Raw genomic sequence first — 21,712 nt, 5'->3', positions numbered from 1 at the left:
CTCTGTGTAATTTTGTTATAGCTCTCTGCATGCCGCGGTGCTTAAATGGTGGGCTTTGTGTAACTCCAGGACTATGCATCTGTCCACCGGGGTATTATGGCGTCAGTTGTGATAAAGGTATGTGAATTGAATATAAACATTTTATATTAAGCCTTTAGGGGGTTTGCTTGGGCTTCACTTTTATGATGTTATCCACAAGGTAACAAGCCCTTGAACAGAGTACAGTACATGATATAGTAAGTGACAAGAGCCTCAGAGGTTTTATGGGAACCCAATGTGTTCTTTATTTAACTACTTTAAATTGAAACTTGAAGTAAATTTAAACATAAAACTGCAGCTCACCATATCCGATCCTAATGAGGATGTATACATGTGAAAACCTCAGTCAATCCCGCTCCCCAGGCCACATCCCCTCACGTTTCGCCCCCACCCCACCCACCAGGGCTTAATCATAGGGACCCCTATGCATGAAAACGTAGGAACTGGGGTGCAGAGTGGTGGTCAGAGGCTTTTACAAGCCGTTTAACGGCTTGTTTATATGAGACTGAAAGTGACAAAATCCTCATCATTTCAGATGTCACACAGTGGGAGTAACAACATCAGTTCCTCTCACTGTGTCCCAGGAAGCAGATGCCACCGGTCTCATCCTTATTAGATGGGTCATACAGGAGAGCCCGGTAAAGTTGACTGCAGGAGCAGTGCTGTGTCTTGGCCTAGGCCAACAAGGCCCAGGCCTAGGGCGGCACTGTGTGGGGGGGCGGCAAAAAGCCGCCCCCCCCCCAAAATGGCAGCGGCGCCCTCTTCCCGCACAGCAGGGCCACCATCTGGGGAGTACAGCTTAGCAGTGCGGGTGCGGAGGGGGCTAGAAAGTAGTTAAAGTAAGAACTGTCAAGCCGCCCCTCCATAAGCTGTAAATCTGTCTCTGATTGGCCCTCTGCTGTGGCCAATCATGGGGAGGAAAACGGTCAGGAAGCTGGGCGGCGGCACGGCGAAACCAATTAGAGCCGCTCTCTCTCTCTTCTCCCTTCAGCTGACAGAAAGGGGGGGGGGGGGCGAGCGGGGGAGTTCTCTGGCAAATGGATCAGCAGCGCTGTGACAGGGAGAGGAGAGATGCGGGCTGTCTGTATCTCCCCCGCTCGCCCCCCTCCTCTTTCTGTCAGCTGAAGGGAGAAGAGAGAGAGAGCGGCTCTAATTGGTTTCGCCGTGCCGCCGCCCAGCTTCCTGACCGCTGTTTCCCTCCCCGTAATTGGCCACAGCAGAGGGCCAATCAGAAGACTCTGGGGGTATCATGGGAAAAGTAGTCCCTGAAGAATGGCGGCCCTGTGTGTCCACAGACATGCTACAGCCCCCAGCATGCATGCACTCTGCTGGGGGGGGTTTAGAGGAGAAAAAGAGAGTACGGTGCTGGGGAAGCCAAAGAGGGAGCCACGCTGTACCCGCACCACCAGAGAGCCACGCTGTACCCGCACCACCAGAGAGCTACGCTGTACCCACACCACCAGAGAGAGCCACGCTGTACCCGCACCACCAGAGAGCCACGCTGTACCCGCACCACCAGAGAGCCACGCTGTACCCGCACCACCAGAGAGAGCCAGGCTGTACCCGCACCACCAGAGAGCCACGCTGTACCCACACCACCAGAGAGAGCCACGCTGTACCTGCACCACCAGAGAGCCACGCTGTACCCGCACCACCAGAGAGAGCCACGCTGTACCCGCACCACCAGAGAGCCACGCTGTACCCGCACCACCAGAGAGCCACGCTGTACCCGCACCACCAGAGAGCCACGCTGTACCCGCACCACCAGAGAGCCACGCTGTACCCGCACCACCAGAGAGCCACGCTGTACCCGCACTACCAGAGAGCCACGCTGTACCCGCACCACCAGAGAGCCACGCTGTACCCGCACCACCAGAGAGCCACGCTGTACCCGCACCACCAGAGAGCCATGCTGTACCCGCACCACCAGAGAGCCAGCCACACTGTTCCCGCACCACCAAAGAGAGAGCCACGCTGTACCCGCACCACCAGAGGGGGAGAAAGATAAAGCCACTGCCAGGGTACAGACATGCTACACTACTGACCAGAGTCTGCCTGGGCAACCCAGAGTGAGCGAACGTCCAGCCGGAGGGATCACTGTTGCGGTTTTATTGGGTCTGGTAAGAGAGCCTGTTGGCCATTATCCATTACTGTTCCCAGGGACTGATCCATTAGGAAGTGCCTAACCTGATATCCTCTAGGCCTTGTTGACCGCCACAATGAGCTCCAACGCTGGGCCTCCAGTCCAAAAATTAAGGGGGGGGACACAATTTTTACAGCTCCAGGTGCCACCAAACCTAGTGACGCCACTGTCCTGGAGCCCACAACAAGTTCCGGCACTGAGCTTCAGTAACTGGCAGCCAGAGTGCGCTAGCGTGGGCACCCAGGACATCTGCTACCTGGGGTCCCACAAGCGGCGATCGGCTTTCCGTAGCAGCCACCACCTCTCTCCCCACTGTCAGCCACACACACTCCTCGGCTCCTCCTCCTTCTCGGCTCTAATGTTCTAGTGTACACAGCCAGGAGGAGGAGGGGCCACAGAGGAGGGACATGACTTCAGTGCAAGAGCCGCGCTGCTGTTCTGAGGTCTGTGTATAGTTTACAGTGGAGGGGGACACAGTAACCGGGAAGGGGGGCAGATAACAGATGCACACATGGATGAGGGGAGGGGGGGTAAGGGGATATGTGCTGGGTGCTTTGGGAGAAAAAGAGAGCGGTCTGGGTGCTGCCTCTTAATATAACACAACTCCATCCCTATTAAACATACAAAACAAAAAGAATTCGCCCATGGGACTTTAAATGAGTTGGTCATAGAGGTCATCATGAATAGTATAAAAATGTATTGAAGTTCCAAAAACATGATTATCAATGAGCATAAAAACATCATAAGGCATAATTAGACCATTGACATGTTAGTTACAGTAATGAAATACATAATATGCATATACATCTTTAGTACTCGACGCGTTTTGCGAGCTCTGCTCGCTTCCTCAAGAGTTGGTGTATATGCAGGATATATTATGGTCAATGAGTCCATAGGACTGGTCTACAAAGGCAGCAGCAGAGAGTGCTCCAACCCGGGAGCTGAAGGGGCGTAGCCCCCAGTGACCGAACGAGGGTCTTGCAGAAGGCGGACATGGCGAAGAAAAAGGGGAGGAAATATTGTGTATCCTAGGATGCCCCAATGGCCAGACAAGTCACGATAAACATCACTAATATCCATGGGCTGGCTTTGTGTCTCAAGAGGCCCTGCTGAACCTGTCGACCTCATTTCAACGTGCTTTGGGAGGGGAGAGGATATAAGCTAGTGGGGGGGGTCTGATCCTCCAATCCCAAAGCAACTAGCACATATCCCATTACCCCCCAAATGAAAAGATGCCGCATGCCTCTCTGTCCTCCTCCCGCGGCGTCCCTCTGTCCTCTTCCCGCGGCGTCCCTCTGTCCTCCTCCAATGAAGATGACAGGGCGGATCTTTAAAAGAAAGGGGTGTGGCCTTGACAGGAAGGGGTGGGGCATATTTAAATTAGGGGGTGCGCAAGCTCAGTCAGGCCTAGGGCAGCACAAAACCTAAATAAACCACTGTGCAGGAGGAGGTAGACCCTCCCCACCTCCTGTAAAAGTGATCCAGCGGCTTAATCGCAGCTCAAATCGCTTTCACTGTGTAGGGAATTGCCAACTGAAAACAAAGATACCCGAATCATAGTTGAAACACCCCCCCCCCCCCCCCCTGTTTTTTTTTTTGCTAAAAATTACTGTATTTCTCCTGAAAGCAGAAACTTAGGAGAATACAATGGTGGTAGTTGTAATTCTTTATGTTGCACAATATGTGCACAGTTGTTTATCAAACACATATTTTCAGTAAAAATACACTTAAATAAATTTTAGTGTGAACAAACACAATATTATACCCAATTTTTGGTAAAATATAAAAGATGGGGTTGCATCAAGTAAGTAGATACCAAACATGTCTTAAAATTGCACATGCCCATTGAATCGCAAAAAAACTATAGTACCCTCCATAGTTAATGCTTTAAAAACAGGTAATCAGTTTAAAGTTCTTAGCAGTTCTAACAATATAGTGCCAATAGAAGGGATGTTTATCATACTTTTATAGTAGTGAAATCATAGCAACACATGCAGTATATATTAGTGTAACTTAAAGGAGAAGTATGAGTCTATGAAAAAAAACATACATACAATGATACCTCAATTCACGAACTTAATTCGTGAAACGACTCTGGTTGTGAACTGAATTGATTGCGAACTGAGGCAAATTTTCCCATAGGGTTCAATGTTTATCAGGTAAATCCGTTCTGAACTTTTTTTTTGTATATAAAATAATGAAATGTATGTAAAAAAAAAAAAGGAATATAAACATATATTACATGCGGTCTTTTACTTTACGCTGACCTCTTTCATGGGTACATATAAAAAGAAAAAAACTATAGCTCCTCTTTAATCCTTGTTTGAAACAATCCCAAACCCCAATTTAAATGGAAAGGGCATGATAAAGTTGTAGAATTCATATGAACTGTTTTTCCATGATTCCCAATCAAGTGAGCCCACCCTCATGGTAGTCACGGGGCAGAAACTACTATCTGAGTGGCCTGTTTCTCCTAAGACTCTCATCTTGCACTGATCTTCTCAATATGAACGTGTCAGAGCAGGGAAGATGGTCACGGCTCGTGTTTGTGAACCGAAGCAGAGTTTTTTCATACCGAAGCAAATTGTTGTGAACTCTTCTGTTCGCGAACAGTTGTTCGTGAACCAAGGTATCACTGTACATACGCAGCTCTATAATGCAGCATCAGAGTGATGCTGCATCTGTCCCCTATCAGCTCTAATCCCGAGAACTGGGAGATCACATGAGCACTGATCATTCAGCTCTCAGTCTTCTCAGAGACTGTCAGTCACTGCACTTTGCTCTGCCCCTCCAGGGCTGCTGAGGGGCAGGAAGCAGCTGGCTTTGTGGCTGAGAGATGCAGCCAGCCATTAATCAGGCAACTGGGTGGTTCCCGGCAATATTGTCGTCAGGATCCTTAGAGAGGTTGGAGTGGCTTTGTGACATCAGCTGATAACAAGCAATAGCTCACTATAAGCTGCAAAAGTCGGTGCACACCTGTGACCCGGAAGAGAAGTATGGTCAAAAAAAACTTTGGCCATACTTTCTTTTACTCTAACTAGCATACATTGACAGAAGCTGTTGCACATGTTTTTTTTTAAATTATAATATGAAGCAAATGTTATTTGTCTAACTATACTTGCGCTAATGGTAATTTAACTTCTCTAGTAAAATAACTAAAGTGTGGATACTTTTTAAAATTTGCTAATTATTTTCTTCATGCAGCAAACTGTACGGCCATCTGTCTGAATGGAGGAACCTGCTTTTACCCAGATAAATGTATCTGCCCGTCAGGTTATGAGGGAGATCAGTGTGAAATAAGTAAGTGACATATCACAGCCAAGTACACTGTAGAGCAGAGATCATGTGACCCTTGTCTGTGTTAGGTTAAAACGTTGTAAAAAAAGGCAACTTAAAAGCTGCTTTTATTTATGTCAAGATCAAAGAATTTTCTGAGGCTTGGCATCAAAGGTTTTCACACATGCCACTGTAACAGGGTGATATTTGAAGCTGAAAGAGATGTGTTCACGTTTTCCCATCAGCTGGGATTCAAATAATCCATTTCATATTTAGCCTAACCTGTAGGAACATGTGTATGTGCAATATATGCGTTCAGAGCTGTTTGTATATCCTTTCTTGCAGGAATTTGGTTAAAAAATATACAAAAGCAAATTCTTTTCTAAGTTTTCTAAGTTCTACCTTAACTGTCCTTAACGTCCTTTCTTTCTCTCCAATGGGACTTTTTAGGCAACAATCTAACATGACTTAGCTTTAAAAGGTAAAAAAGTTATCCTTTATTTCTACATCATAAAGCACATAACCTAAAAAGAACATACATCATATTGTGGCCTAGAACATTGTGTCTCTCTTTAATGTGTAACATCCATAATAGTAAAAGCACAGATTGTGAACCTATTGTACTTTACAATCTACTTGGTTCATCACAGGAGTTACTTTTCCTTTTTAGTTTTCATGCAGCCTGCATCCCTGGTATGGGCACACATAGATATCAGGCAGTTTTAGAATAAAATATTTTACCAAGGCAGCCAAGAACTGATTAAAGTGTTACTAAACCCAAGACCCAGCATTCACTATATCTGGTCTCCCACAGTATACAGAAATGCAATAGTTTTAGTAAATATATACTGCTAAGTACCTTTTCTCGCCAGCAGTATATAGCAGTCTTATGACTTCTATCAGTGTCTGGTTAAAGCTTGTAGGAGGAGTTTTCATTCCACTCTGGCTGTCCTTTGAGGCTGCAGGACCCCTGACCCTCTGACTGGACAGTGCTGATTGGCCCTGTGCTGATCACATGCACCCTCCCAAGAAAAGAAAAAACTCTCTAGCAATGAACACCAAATTGAACATGTACCTTGAGTACCTCCAAGGCTTTGTTCTATCAGCAGATGTATTGGGGACAGTGGAAGAAGGGGAGGATCAGAGGAGACAAGATCAATGCACAGTGCAGAGGTTTAACCCCTCACAGTGAGTATAACAAGCATACTTTACTACATATACACACTGATTTTACTGTTGTGGGTTTAGTAACACTTTAAGTCTCCCCAGGATAGCCAATAAGGAATGGTTAGGTTAGGCACTCAGCTTTAAAGCAACTGAAAAACAGTGACAGTCCAGTGACATTCATAGGGAGAGGCACAATGTAATAAGCAGTATATAATTTGCTGCTCAGTGATTGCAGTATCCTAGTCTGCATCTCCCCACTTCACGCAAATCGCCATACCCGTACATTGGTACTTTGACCCTAAATACTGTTGTTATGGCAGCAGCTAGCTGCCATAACCCTGGTGTTTTCAGGAACGGCGTGCATTTCTCTTTGGGATGAAAGTGGTCTCTGTGGCGGATTTGCCGCAAGATCACTTTTATCGGTGGTGGGAGAGGGCCCCCCCTCCCGCCACGCTCCAGTCTTCTCCGCCGCTTACCAGAGCCGTCGGTAGCGGCGCAGACGATCACATCCTCTCTCCAGGATGCCGAGTGAGGGAAAGATGGCCCCCGCTCGGCTCCATGGCATTGAAGGGTGGGAGCGACTTCAAACGTCGCTTCCGCCCAATGCTCTTAAAGGAGAATTTAAAAATTTTTTTTTCAAATGACATTTTTTTATTATTGCATTTTAGTGTAAATATAAGACCTGAGGTCTTTTGACCCCATATCTCACATTTAAGAGGTCCTGTTATGTTTACATTCCTTGTAATAGGAATAAAAGTGATTCTTTTTTAAAGGACAGTGTAAAAATAAAAAATAAAAGGTAAAATAAATAAGAAAAAAATAAATACATTTTTTAAAGCACCCCGTCCCGCTCGTGCGCAGAAGCGAACGCATACGTAAGTCACGCCTGCATATGAAAATGGTGTTCAAACCACACATGTGAGGTATCGCCGTGATCGTTAGAGTGAGAGCAATAATTCTATCACTAGACCTCCTCTGTAACTCAAAACTGGTAACCTGTAGAATTTTTTAACTTCGCCAATGGAGATTTTTAAATGCCAAAGTTTGTCGCCATTCCACGAGCGGGTGCAATTTTGAAGCATGACATGTTGGGTGTCAATTTACTGGGCATAACATTATCTTTCACAATATAGAAAAAAATGGGCTAACTTTACTGTTGTCTTATTTTTTTAACTTAACTTTACTTAACTTAACTCAAAAAAGTGTATTTTTATCCCAAAAAATTGCGCTTGTAAGACCGCTGCGCAAATACGGTATGACATAAAATATTGCAATGACCGCCATTTTATTCTCTAGGGTGTCTGAAATATATATATATATATATATATATATATATATATATATATATATATATATATATATATAATGTTTGGGGGTTCTAAGTAATTTTCTAGCAAAAAAAAAAAAAAAATTTTAACTTGTAAATAACAAATGTCAAAAAGAGGCTCGGTCCTTAAGTGGTTAAAATCTGGCCTGTTGGTGGGTCCTAAGGACAGGAGTTGAGAACCACTACCCTAGACAGAGGCCATGGAAGAGCAGAGAGTGCCTCATATCACATAGTAGCCTGCCACTGAAGTTATTCCTGAGAAAACTTTCACACTATGCATTTGCATTAGAACCCATTGTGCTTAAACCCTTGACAGCCCTACATAGCCTTCTATACAGGCCACCAATCATATCATCATGCATTTCAGGACAGATATTTTTTATTTTTTATTTTTCATGCTATAAATGAAAAAAAAAGACTGAAAATTTTGAAAAAAAAAAAACCCAATATTTTTTACTTTCTGCTATAAAACATATCCAATAAAAAAATGTAAAGAAATCAAATTTCTTCATAAATTTGGGCCAATATGTATTCTGCTACATATTTTTGGTAATAATAAGCGTATATTGATTGGTTTGTGCAAAATTATAGCATCTACAAACTATGTTATAAATACTGGAATATTTATTTATTTATTTTTATACTAGTAATGGCTGCAATCAGCGACCTATAGCAGGACTGTGATAGTAATCTGACACTAATTGTCACTTTGTGGGAACCAGTGACACTAATACAGTGAGCAGTGCCATAAATATACACTGTCACTGTACTAATGACACTGGCTGGGAAGGGGTTAAATATCGAGGGCGATCAAAGGGTTAAATGTGTACCTAACCAATGTTTATTTGTGTACTGTGAGGTGCTTTCACTAAGGGATGTGCTGGTTTTTATTTCCTGCTTCGCAGGGAAACCAAAAACAGCACAGCCGCGCTGACAGGACAGAGCTCTGTATTGTTTACATTGACAGAGCTGATAAGCGGGTAGGGACGGTCAACCATTGGCCGGAACCCGCCGATCGGCTTATGCTGTGACTAACCGCAGCACAGCCAGTGCGCCAGCGGCGTGCATCCCCTACCCGGAAGTACCAGATACGTGATCTGGCATAGGAGAGCCGCTCTGCCGTCATACTCCTATGTGAGGCGGTCGGCAAGCGGTTAAAGGTTTCCTTGCCAGTCACCTCAAAAGAGAATTAGTTTCATTAAATAAACTTGACATGTATTAAATTAAGAGATAACAGAAAAATAATATACAGACGTAAGCAAAAAAAGTTTTACTGGATCTAACCATTTTGTTTAGTAGTTCCAATGACTGGTGTCTACGTAAAATGATAAATTTGTACTGTTGCGGTCTTCCTTAGGTAAATGTCAACAACCATGCAGAAATGGAGGCAAATGTAGTGGAAAGAATAAATGCAAATGTTCTAAGGGCTACCAGGGAGATCTGTGCTCAAAGCGTAAGTATAGATTCCTAACTACTTAATGTTTATTCTGAAACACATTGGTTTAAATTGTATTTGAATAATATTATTATGTTTTTTTAAGGGTTATTGAGGAGTTTTTTTACCCCAGTCAGGACACTAGCTGCAAGGAGCATGCATGTTCTTCCTGTATTTGCGTAGGTTTCCTCTGGATACTCCAGTTTACTCCCACACTCCAAAGACATGCTGGTAGATTAATTGGATCAAATCTAAATTGGCTGTAGTATGTGTATGTATGTATGTGAAATAAGGGGTTAGATTGTAAGCTCCTTGAGTGCAGCAAGTAGTGTGAAGTCCACATAAAGTTAACAAGGATGATTTTGAGTGATGTCAATCTATGAGACTCCACTTGGATTAGTTTGTGTCTGTTAACCTTCACATTCAGACATAACAGTATCACTCACTTGCAATTGGATTTTCCAAATATTTGTTTACTCTACATAATAGATGCTCCAGTTGGATTTATACCACTGTTTGGCTTTGCAATGGCTGCAGTAGTCGGGCATAAACGAGAAGCGAAGATACATTATATGGTCAAAGGGTTGTGGACTTCCCAGCAAATTGTTGATTTCAGGTGTTTCCAGTGAAGAGTACTGTGAATGCTTCATCATAAAAACACATTTTAGATGATTGTGTACTTCCAAACATATTGCAACAGATTGAGGAAGGTCCTTTTTATGATCCAGCATGACTGTGCTCCATGCCCAAAGCCAGCTACATAAAAACATGGTTTGAGTTTGGTGTGGAGAAACTTGAGTGGCCTGCAAAGAGCTAAGATCTTAACCTTACTGATCACCTATGGGATTATTTGGAACACCAGTTGTGAGCCATGTCCTCTCATCCAACATCAACACCTGACTTCACAAATGCGTTTGTGACTAAATAGGAAAGATTCAAATAGACATCTTCCAAAATCTTATGAAAAGCCTTTCTAGAAGATTGGAGGTTGTTAAAGCCCCAAAGGAGAGGCCATTTCTATTAATGTCCATAATTTTGGAATAGAATGTTCAACAAGCTCATATAGGTGTGATTATCAGGCGTCCAAAAATGTTTAGCCATATAGTGAATCACACCAAAAGCAATACACACTTTAATTAACTCAGCAATGTCCCCTTAAAGTTAATGTAGTCATTTTGCATGAAGTTGGTCTTTGAGTAAAAAACACTTAAACCAAGTTACAATATAAGTGTGCCTTAAACATTCTTAAAGCAGAGTTCCACCCACTATTACAACTTAATCTTAAAGGAAAGATCACCCCTCCACCACTCATTTTTGGATAATTATTTTTTTTGTTTTGTTTGTTTCTTACCTTTTTATGACGTCCTACCTCGGCCTCAGCCCAGGGCGTCATTTCCTCCTGCTCCTCTGCTGCCTTCTGAGACCTGTGTGTGTCCCACAAGATGACGGGGGCCATTCAGAAAGCGCCGCGTGACTCGCACATGCGCAGTAGGAAACCAGCCGTGAAGCCTGAGGGCTCCACGGCCGGTTTCCCTTAGTTACAATGGTGGATTGGCCTTAGGGGGCTGACATCGCGGGCTTCCAGGACAGGTAAGTGTCCTTATTAAAAGTCATCAGCTACAGTAATTGTAGCTGCTGACTTTTAAAAAACATTTTTTTGCAGCTGGAACGCCGCTTTAAGTCATGATTGCTAACATACAGTATATGTTGTATAGATTTTACCATTTAAAGATTTTACCATTTTGATATGAACAATTTGTTGAACTGGTCCTGCAAGATAGCACATAGCTTTTCAAACCTGTTCTAAGATGTTACCAACATTGTGTGTGTTCTGGATTTTCTCTCACTAACATGTATTACATTATTGACAACAAAGTATCTAGATTTTCTTGGGTGCATAGAGCTTACACCTTTGGTGAGACATAAGGACATATTGGAGTTCATCATTTGCAGAGGACTTTTCTCAAGCTTTAAAGCCTTTTTTTTGGATAACACAGAGAATGGTTAGGACATATAAGTTTTAATTGCTGTGTATCTGTTAAGGAGATTTTAGTGCGAGAATTTAAATGCTGTTTATTTCTCCAAAGCAAAGATCTCTCTTATCTTCCTGTACTGTCAGACACCTGCCAAATAGACAGAAAATGGGGTGATTTTCCAACACTTCCTGTTTTGTCTGACACCCTTTAAATAGGCAGGAAGTCAAATAGGATAGACAGAATTTAAACGCTCACAGTATATATAAGCCTTCTCCAAACTTAAAAATAAAATCTGAATTGGAATCGACCTTCAAGATACCTATACTTCAGCGAGAAAGTCAAGGTTTCAGACCTCCTAATCTACAGTATCTCACAAAAGTGAGTACACCCCTCACATTTTTGTAAATGTTTTATTATATCTTTTCATGTGACAACACTGAAGAAATGATACTTTGTTACAATATTACGTAGTGTGTGTACAGCTTGTATAACAGTGTAAATTTGTTGTCCTCTCAAAATAACTCAACACACAACCATTAATGTCTAAACCGCTGGCAATAAAAGTCAGTATACCCCTAAGTGAAAATGTCCAAATTGGGCCCAAAGTGTCAATATTTTATGTGGCCACCATTATTTTCCAGCACTGCCTTAACCCTCTTGGGCATGGAGTTCACCAGAGCTTCACAGGTTGCCACTGAAGTCCTCTTCCACTCCTCCATGACGACTTCACGGATGTTAGAGACCTTGCGCTCCTCCACCTTCCATTTGAGGATGCCCCACAGATGCTCAATAAGTTTTAGGTCTGGAGACATGCTTGGCCAGTCCATCACCTTTACCTCAGCTTCTTTAGCAAAGCAGTGGTCGTCTTGGAGGTGTGTTTGGGGTCGTTATGTTGCAATACTGCCCTGCGGCCCAGTCTCCAAAGGGAGGGGATCATGCTCTGCTTCAGTATGTCACAGTACATGTTGGCATTCTTGGTTTCCTCAATGAACTGTAGCTTCCCAGTGCCGGCACCACTCATGCAGCCCCAGACCATGACACTCCCACCACCATGCTTGAGTGTAGGCAAGACATACTTGTCTTTGTACTCCTCGCCTGGTTGCCGCCACACACGCTTGACAGCATCTGAACCAAATATGTTTATCTTGGTCTCATCAGACCACAGGACATGGTCAGTAATTCATGTCCTTAATCTGCTTGTCTTCAGCAAACTGCAGGCTTTCTTGTGCATCATCTTTAGAAGACGCTTCCTTCTGGGATGACAGCCATGCAGACCAATTTGATGCAGTGTGCAGCGTATGGTCTGAGCACTGACAGGCTTATCCCCCACCCCTTCAACCTCTGCAGCAATGCTGGCAGCACTCATACGTCTATTTCCCAAAGACAACTTCTGGATAAGATGCTGAGCACGTGCACTCAACTTCTTTGGTCGACCACAGTGAGGCCTGTTCTGAGTGTAACCTGTACTGTTAAACCGCTGTATGGTCTTGGCCACCGTGCTGTATGGGAGAGTGAGAGTGATAACACCAAATTTAACACACCTGCTCTCCATTCACACCTGAGACCTTGTAACATCAACAAGTCACATGACGCCGGGGAGGGAAAATGGCTAATTGGGCCCAATTGGGCTAATTGAGTTATTTTGAGGGGACAGCAAATTTACACTGAACAAGCTGTACACTCACTACTTTAAATTGTAGCAAAGTGTATTCTTCAGTGTTGTCAAAAAGATATAATAAAATATTTACAAAAATATGAGGCATGTACTCACTTTTGTGAAATACTGTACTTTGAACTGTCAGCAAGTGGAAACTGGCAGATATAAAATCCATGGAATTTGTTTTTGGTGAGTATTTTTATTACTTTTGTGTATTGGATTGGAGCATACGTTTGTTCTGAGTTGACAGGTCACTGTATTGTAAAATATTTGGAGGTTATTCATTTATGAGTTTAGCTGCCTCACTATGTTGCAACTAGTTTCTGGATGAAAGAGTGTTATTTTTTTATTAGCCATTGTGAAATGTGTTTGGAATTAATTATTATTCCACTGGATAGTTAACCAATATATAAGCCTATTTCTTACCTCTATAGCTGTGTGTGAACCCTCCTGTGGATCACATGGAACCTGCATTGAACCAAACAAATGCCAATGTAAGGAAGGATGGAATGGTAGATACTGTAATAAACGTAAGTTTTACCATATTTACTGAATCCTAAACTTCTGGAGTTTTTTTCGGGGCTTATTAATGCCATCTGCATATATTAATGCAAGCTCAACACAGGAGTACATAGAAAACAATTATTTGCAGAGTGTTGTGTGCAGACATAACTGCCCTTATACAATGAACGTCAGATTGTACATGCTTAAGCATGCAGGCTGGTGTGATCGAGCTCTTACTTTAACAATTCATATTTTATGTTAACTCATCCTCAAGTAATAATAACCAGTGTAAACATATATATATATATATATATATATATATATATATATATATATATATATATATATATATATATATATAAATATATACACACAGTATATACAGTACATATACACAGCATTATTCATCTTTTTATTTAGGATGCACCATTATTGTATGTTTCTACTGAGGCTATGGTGCATAAATGAAATGGGATATTAAACCCTAACTCAAATATTTTTTAGTATTGGATAGGGTATGTACAAGGGCAGGATCCTTTCTTGCTAGACATGTGTGGTTTGTTTTGTTCTGAATAAATATTCTGACTAATTTTTTGTTATTCGGAGAATCGAATATATCCGAATCCCCGAATTACAGTACAGATTAATTTTACCAAATTCCCTGAATAACAAAACAAAATTCGAATTGAAATTCGACTTGAATTTTACATCAAATTCCATTCAAATTCGAACTGTAAACATATTGTTGAAATCAAAGACTGTGTGTTATTAGTGTACCATTTTGAAATAATGATGTTTTTGTTAAGCCAAAGGTGATTTAACCCCCCTTACGGTATTCTCGAGTGTGGCTCGAAGTTAATTTTCAGTACCAATAGCAGTAACCCCGAACCACACTCAGGATTGCATTGCAGTATCCAGGAACGTGTACTTACCTTGTCCCTAGGATCCCGTGATGTACTCCAGCTGTGTCCCCCAGGCGGATCTTCTGCCCTAGGCTCTGTGTATTCCGGGTTCCGTTCTCTGCGAGCGTCGCAGCGCATGGGGGTGGAACCGGCGGCAATTTCAAAAAGTACAAATCACAATACACACTCAATAGATTGTAATCTTTTAGGATTACATTACTGTATCAAATCATTTGACCTCAGTCAAAGCGAGATGACAGTGGAAAGAAAATCAGAAAAGGAAACCAGGTTCCATTGTCCTGATTGTGACGTGTGCCTTTGTGCAGTCCCATGTTTGAAAATTTATCATACTCGGGATGTTTACTAAACCAATATGAAGTGTCTACTATTACAGTGACTAGTAATATTGCACCCTTGTTTGGACAAATTTTGTGTTTTTGATTTGATTACATTATTGAATACAATTTACTATTATTATTTGTTATAATTATTTATAGTTATTATATTATAATTTATGATTTCGTGTTTCAAACTTTATCATACCCGGGATGTCTACTAGACTCTTGTTTGGACAGATTTAAGTGAGTTATTCCTAAGAATTACAGGCCTACAATATAAGATGCCAAATTTCCATGCAAAATAATGTACTGCTTTGACATTCAAAATTCATACATAATCATACCGCCAGGGAGCTTAAAGAGTTAATGTAATCATTTGGTGAAGATTTTTCTTTTGTGCGTTCACATTGCAAATGTAAAATTGATAAATAGAAACCAGTAAAATATAAATATTTACAAATGTTAAAAGCATTGACATTATTGACATTATTTTTTCTGATTGCATACAAATTGAAACTCCCCGTAGCCCCGTACACACGATCGGATTTTCCGACGGGAAATGTTGGATGTCAGGCTGTTGGTGGAAAATCCGAACGTGTGTACGCTCCATCAGATGATTGTTGCTGGACTTTCCAACAACAAATGTTGGCTAACATGTCTTCAAATTTTCTGCCAACAAATGTGTGTTGTCGGATTTTCCGATCGTGTGTACACAAGTCCGTCGGACAAAAGTCCAAACACGCATGTTCAGAAGCAGAAGCAGTCGGTCTTGTAAACTAGCATTCATAATGGAGAATTAACATTCGTGACGTGGCAAATTATGAAATCTCTAAATGCAGCGCACATTCTCTTCTTCTTTAATGGGATAATAAGGAAGCTGCTTTGCTGGTGATACTGATGGTACTGATGGAGTTATTGCAAACGAAATTTCAAAGGCTTTTTTTTTCTAGTGATATCAAGAATAATATTATTATGTCTTTTTTTTTCTATTAGTGCAAATTACCACAATACCATTATCCCGTAGTTTTTAAGATCAAAGATACAACTATGTTGGTGTCCCTTGTCAATTTTACATTGTATTTTTTAAAATGTAACTGTCTACTCCCAAACTGTCATTTGAAGTAAAACACATAGCCAAGTATTATTCTCCACAATTTTTTTATTGTGCATTAAAAAAAAAAAAATTAGACATGCTATCTGCCAATAGAACTTAACCAAAAATATAGAAAATATGATATTATATATATAGAAAATATAATATTATATATAAAATATAATATTCAAATCATTAGTCAACCAAAAAAAAAATGTCAAAGCAATAACTCCAAGGCCAGTAATAAATAACACGTTATCTCCTCCGATTCCGCAACATGTCTGGTTGATGAACTGCCGTTCAGAAACAAACTGAAAAACACGAAATGAAAAGCGCGAATCAACACTCACCAAACTTCTACTAACACAAAATTAGCAGAAGGAGCCCAAAGGGTGGCGCTAAAGAGTTGAAAAACCACGTAGTACGTCTAGTACATCACTACGTTCATAATTGTTGGCCAACATTTGTGTGACCGTGTGTATGCAAGACAAGTTTGAGCCAACACCCTTCGGACAAAATTCCATGGGTTTGTTGGCGGAAAGTGTACAAGGTATTAGGGTTTGACCTCATATTACATGGTTTTGGTACATCTAAAGGAAAAAATCTACAGAAAATTGTATAGTGTGTATCCAGCTTTAGATACATGAATGGCTCAATGTATACAGTAAAAGTTTCATTGCATCGTTACAAAGGATTTGAGCTTATGCAAGAGCGATTTACCAAACTTGACCGTAGGTTTGCAGCAAACGATCACATTATAGAAGAGTACAAAATCTCAATGATAGCACAAGATCTAAAGTCATTGCAGGAAAGTACATATATAAGTGGCATGCATTGTTTATATTGCTGGTTGCATGATGTGATCCAATGAGCCTATTTATAATTGTGTATATATAAAAAAAAGAGAGAAAAAAGGGGGAGCGGGTTCCCCCTATTAGAGTTTGAGTGAATATGCTGTATACATATAAATACAGATATAAAGCAGAACAGAAGAGGAAAAATAAAGAAAAGAAAAAAGAGAAATTGTATACAGAATGTATGCAATTCATGTATGGAATCTAGATGTTGAAAGAAAAACCCAGAAGAGTAAAAGAAATAGGTGAAAGGGTATAAAGTGCTGAAAAAGGTATAAAAGAGATAGAGAGAAAGAAGGTGAGAAAGAAGGGAGCCACAGAGGAAGCTTAAAGGGGTTGTAAAGGCAGAGTTTTTTTTTATCTTCATGCATTTCTATGCATGAAGATAAAAAGCCTTCTGTGTACAGCAGCCCCTCTCAGCCCCCTAATACTTACCTGAGCCCGTCTCTATCCAGCGATGTCCACTGGGCCGTCCAGAACTCCCCCTCCTGATTGGCTGAGACACAGCAGCGGAAGCCAATGTCAAGTCAAAGTCATTTAGTGAATCAGGATAAGGGGGGCGGGGTGAACCACAACTCTATGTCTGAATGGACACACAGAGCTGCAGCTTGGCTCAGCTGCTGGCTGCGGGGGCATTCGACAGGAGGGAGGGTCCAGGAGCACCGAAGAGGGACCCGAGAAGTGGAGGATCTGGGCTGCTCTATTCAAAACCACTACACAGGGCAGGTAAGTATAACATGTTTGTTATTTAAAAAAACAAAAAAAACAAGACTTTACAATCACTTTAAGAAGGCCATAGGACAGGGATATGCAATTAGCGGACCTCCAGCTGTTGCAAGTCTCATCATGCCTCTGCCTCTGGGTGTCATGCTTGTGGCTGTCAGAGTCTTGCAATGCCTCATAGGACTTGTAGTTCTGCAACAGCTGGAGGTCCGCTAATTGCATATCTCTGCCATAGGACTTCAAACAAGGGCGAGGGAGCATTTCCTTGCGTTCAAAGTTATATAAGATGTGGGGAGTTGAGAGAGTTAAGCCATGGTTGCCAAATTCTATCAGGATTTTATTGCTACCTGTGTTCCCATGAGGGAGATTTCCTCTCACTTCCTGTCTAGATGACAGGTGACAGACAGAACAGGAAGAAAAGAGAAGTCACACAATAGCCACATGTTAACTTTCCTTGATGAACAAATGGCAATTTGTACGTGTCCTTTTCAAATTAACCAAACTTCAGAAACCCATTTGTAGTTTGTTTTATGTTATGCTGCCTCTTGGTTGCCCTTTCCTTGTTTTTGGCTTATAATGATCTTCAGAGTTAGTAAACATTCTATTTAATAGAAGATGCATTTTTACTTGTTTTCTTTTCATTTATGATTGAAAACAGCATGCAGTTTTCTCTATTTATAGAGTTCTAGCTGATTTTGGCAGTAGTTAGGTTGGCAGCACTTTTACCTTATCACTTTGTACTGAGTAATCACAGTTTGTTTTATAAATCTCCCAAACAGTAAGTACAGAGGGTACAAACAAGGGTACACATTTTCCTCATGCATTATTAAGAGTGGCAATTATATTTCTTAAGAGTATCAGTTTACTTAAAAATACACTATGTATATAAAACAAAATAAAGCCACTGGTATTATTCATTTATGTTATTTATCTGATACATGATGTATCACTTTTGTATAACTGGTGGTCATGGAACCAAAAATACAGATACATGATCTTGTTTTTGGTCCTGCCCAGTATCTTTCATTTAAGTAAATGTTGTGAGTAATTGTCCATTGTGAAAACAGCCAAAGTGGCAGCTTAATGCACAGTCAATGTTTTCAGCAAAAAAGGCTGATTACCAAAATACCACTTTTATAGAAATTGTATTTAAAGCCAAGTATATTATTACTAATGTGTTATATCTTTTTTATATCTGTAAATTCCTGATGAAACACAGCACTAGAAAAACTGTGTTTTCATTAGTTGCCAACCATAAACAAGAATGACTGGAATGTATGTATGTGTTTCTGTTTTACAACAGATGTTATAATCTGCTTTTTTTAAATAGATATTACATGTGAGTGCAATAGTAAGGAGGCACACGCTCACCTACTGTGAAGAAGAAAAGATAAATCTAGTTTGGGGTATTGTTTTCCTAGGTGTGAACTACCATGGCTGTCTTTTTCCTCCATTTCTGCCCTACTTTCTGACAGGACAGAGGAATTCATGTAATCCAATTTACTACACTCTTCATCCAACCAGCAGTGAAATCAAGATCAATACGGACTTTTTAAAGCAGCCTTTCTAAACCCTTTTTCCCCAAAGGAACCCTTGAAATATTTTTTAGTTCTTGAGGAACCCTGCTAAAACAAATTCATTGGTGGTCAATGGGAAAAACACCCCTTACATTGATGGCCAATGGAAAGAACATCTAGCTTACTGTAGCAGGCAGCATAATCCCTTACAGACCGCTAACAAGATCATTGGTGGCTTTGCCAGGTGGTGTTGGCCCCAGGATTATGCATGCCTCAGAAAATGGAAGGTTAATCAGCAACAACTTGAGTAGCCCTTAAAAACCTCTGGATGAACCCTAGGGTTCCACGGAACCCTGGTTGAGATTTGCTGGCCTCTAGCTTGATTCCTTGTTTTCTTTTTCCAAATTAGATTGGACCTTAAATAGTAAAACCTGATTGGTTGCAGGTGATAACAACTCTATTTTTCCATTATTCCAGTTTTTCCATTTTTAAAAAGCTCACAAGTATTAAATAGCCTACAAGGCGTAATTGCGCATTCCTTCCTCTCGCAGATCACTATCATTTGAAAGCAATTTTCGGTCAACTTGGGTGATGCATGATACAAAATACTTTTTTAGAATAAAAAGATATATTTAGCCAAATGCTACTCTAGCATTGCTGCCACTTTGTATATGTCTTGTTCTATCACACGGATCGTGTGATAAAGACTCCCTGTCTGTGAAATGCCCATTTCCCAATGTCACTCAAAATATCCAAGAGTTAGGGTACTTTTACCTTTCAAAGTTCAGTATGACAGGAGCCAGACCACCACAGAAGTTTAAACTGGCATAGAAGGTTTGGCTACTGTCCAATGCAAGCTTTTAATCTGATGATGCTGGCAGATAATGATAGGTACTATTATAGAGTGTGACGGGACTTCAAATAGATCTGTGCTTATGCATTCATGCACTGTGCAGAACTGTTTACCAAATCTGTAAGTATGCTGAACAAACAGTGACCTAGAGTAAGAGACATAATATACACACACAGCAATAGCTTAACAAGGGTTCTACTCTAAAAGAGCCAAAAAAGTAACTGCTGTAAAAAGTTTGATTTCAAGTGCTGGTGAAGACGTTTCCAGAAGTAAGCTAGAAATTTTCAAGTGAAAGATTCCTGAGCAAGAGAATTTGTTTGTAAAGTTTCATTTTCATCTAATAAGCCAGATATATGTCAGAGCTCTTCAATTAGTCAATTAGCACATTCTAGAGGGCATGATTGCTTTCTAATAGTAGCAACAGAAATTCTATATTTTTTTTATTTGCAATAATTCTTGTTTGAGGGCCCTTAAAACAAAGATGCTACAATAACCCAACAAGGCTTGTAGTAACAGATAGAGACCTACCGCCCCACTCACCTTCCTCACATTGGAGCTATATTTACTGCATGGGCTTCATAGGACTATACCTAAAACAGCAGCATAGGAGGTAACAACACCAAACAGCATTTATAAAGTGAGTTTGCCTTTTTCCTTTATTTTTGTCCTGTCTGTTCACTACTCAGTAAATGGGGGCAAATACTTAATAAGGACCGAAGAATAAAGGGTTCCCATGGCTGCTGTGTACCTATCTCCTTGAGTAATAAACTGCAGTTCAAGGAAATTACAGATATAAAATTAAATATTGCCTCAACTATCAAATTCTGTATTTAAAGTGGTTGCAAACCCTCTCCTATACTCAGAGAAGTGAATAGCCTCAGGTGATACACAGAGATGAAACAAATCTCCCTACATACAGTATCTCACAAAAGTAAGTACACCCCTCACATTTTTGTAAATATTTTATTATATCTTTTCACGTGACAACACTGAACAAATGCTACAATGTAAAGTAGTAGTGTACAGCTTGTATAATAGTGTAAATTTGCTGTCCCCTCAAAATATATCAACACACAGCCATAAATGTCTAAACCGCTGGCAACAAAAGTTAGCACATCCCTGAATTAAATTATGTCCAAATTGGGCCCAAAGTGTACATTTTTTGTGTGACCACCATTATTTTCCAGCACTGCCTTAACCCTCTTGGGCATGGAGTTCACTAGAACTTCACAGGTTGCCACTGGAGTCCTCTTCCACCCCTTCATGGCGATATCATGGAGCTGGTGGATGTTGGAGACCTTGCGCTCCTCCACCTTCCGTTTGAGGATGCCCCACAGATGCTCAATAGGCTTTAGGTCTGGAGACATGCTTGGCCAGTCCATCACCTTTACGCTCAGCTTCTTTAGCAAGGAAGTGGTCATCTTGGAGGTGTGTTTGGGGTCATTATCATGTTGGAATACTGCCCTGCAGCCCAGTCTCCAAAGGGAGGAGATCATGCTCTGCTTCAGTATGTCACAGTACATGTTGGCATTCATGGTTCCCTCAATAAACTGTAGCTTCCCAGTGTCGGCAGCACTCATGCAGCCCCAGACCATGACACTCCCACCACCATGCTTGACTGTAGGCAAGACACACTTGTCTTTGTACTCCTCGCCTGGTTGCCGCCACACATGCTTGACATCATCTGAACCAAATATGTTTATCTTGGTCTCATCAGACCACAGGACATGGTTCCAGTAATTAATGTCCTTAATCTGCCTGTCTTCAGCAAACTGCAGGCTTTCTTGTGCATCATCTTTAGAAGAGGCTTCCTTTTGGGACGACAGCCATGCAGACCAATTTGATGAAGTGTGCGGCATATGGTCTGAGCACTGACAGGTTGACCCCCCACCCCTTCAACCTCTGCAG

The 21,712-nt window shown here is 41.3% G+C and overlaps 1 protein-coding gene across 1 annotated transcript in view; it reads left to right on the top strand.

Annotated features, from left to right (window-relative positions):
- Nucleotides 1-21,712, top strand: part of WIF1 (WNT inhibitory factor 1) — a 153,632-nt gene that overhangs the window by 120,369 nt on the left and 11,551 nt on the right. Inside the window, exons 6-9 of the mRNA XM_073620126.1 lie at nt 22-117; nt 5,387-5,482; nt 9,310-9,405; nt 13,455-13,550. Coding sequence (XP_073476227.1) covers nt 22-117; nt 5,387-5,482; nt 9,310-9,405; nt 13,455-13,550 — 384 coding nt within the window. The remainder of the gene's footprint in view (nt 1-21; nt 118-5,386; nt 5,483-9,309; nt 9,406-13,454; nt 13,551-21,712) is intronic.

The sequence above is a fragment of the Aquarana catesbeiana genome, linkage group LG03 (genome assembly GCF_042186555.1).
Source record: "Aquarana catesbeiana isolate 2022-GZ linkage group LG03, ASM4218655v1, whole genome shotgun sequence".
Classification (NCBI taxonomy): Eukaryota; Metazoa; Chordata; class Amphibia; order Anura; family Ranidae; genus Aquarana; species Aquarana catesbeiana.
Note: the sequence above shows the minus strand (reverse complement) of the source record. Positions and strands in the feature narration are given on the sequence as shown.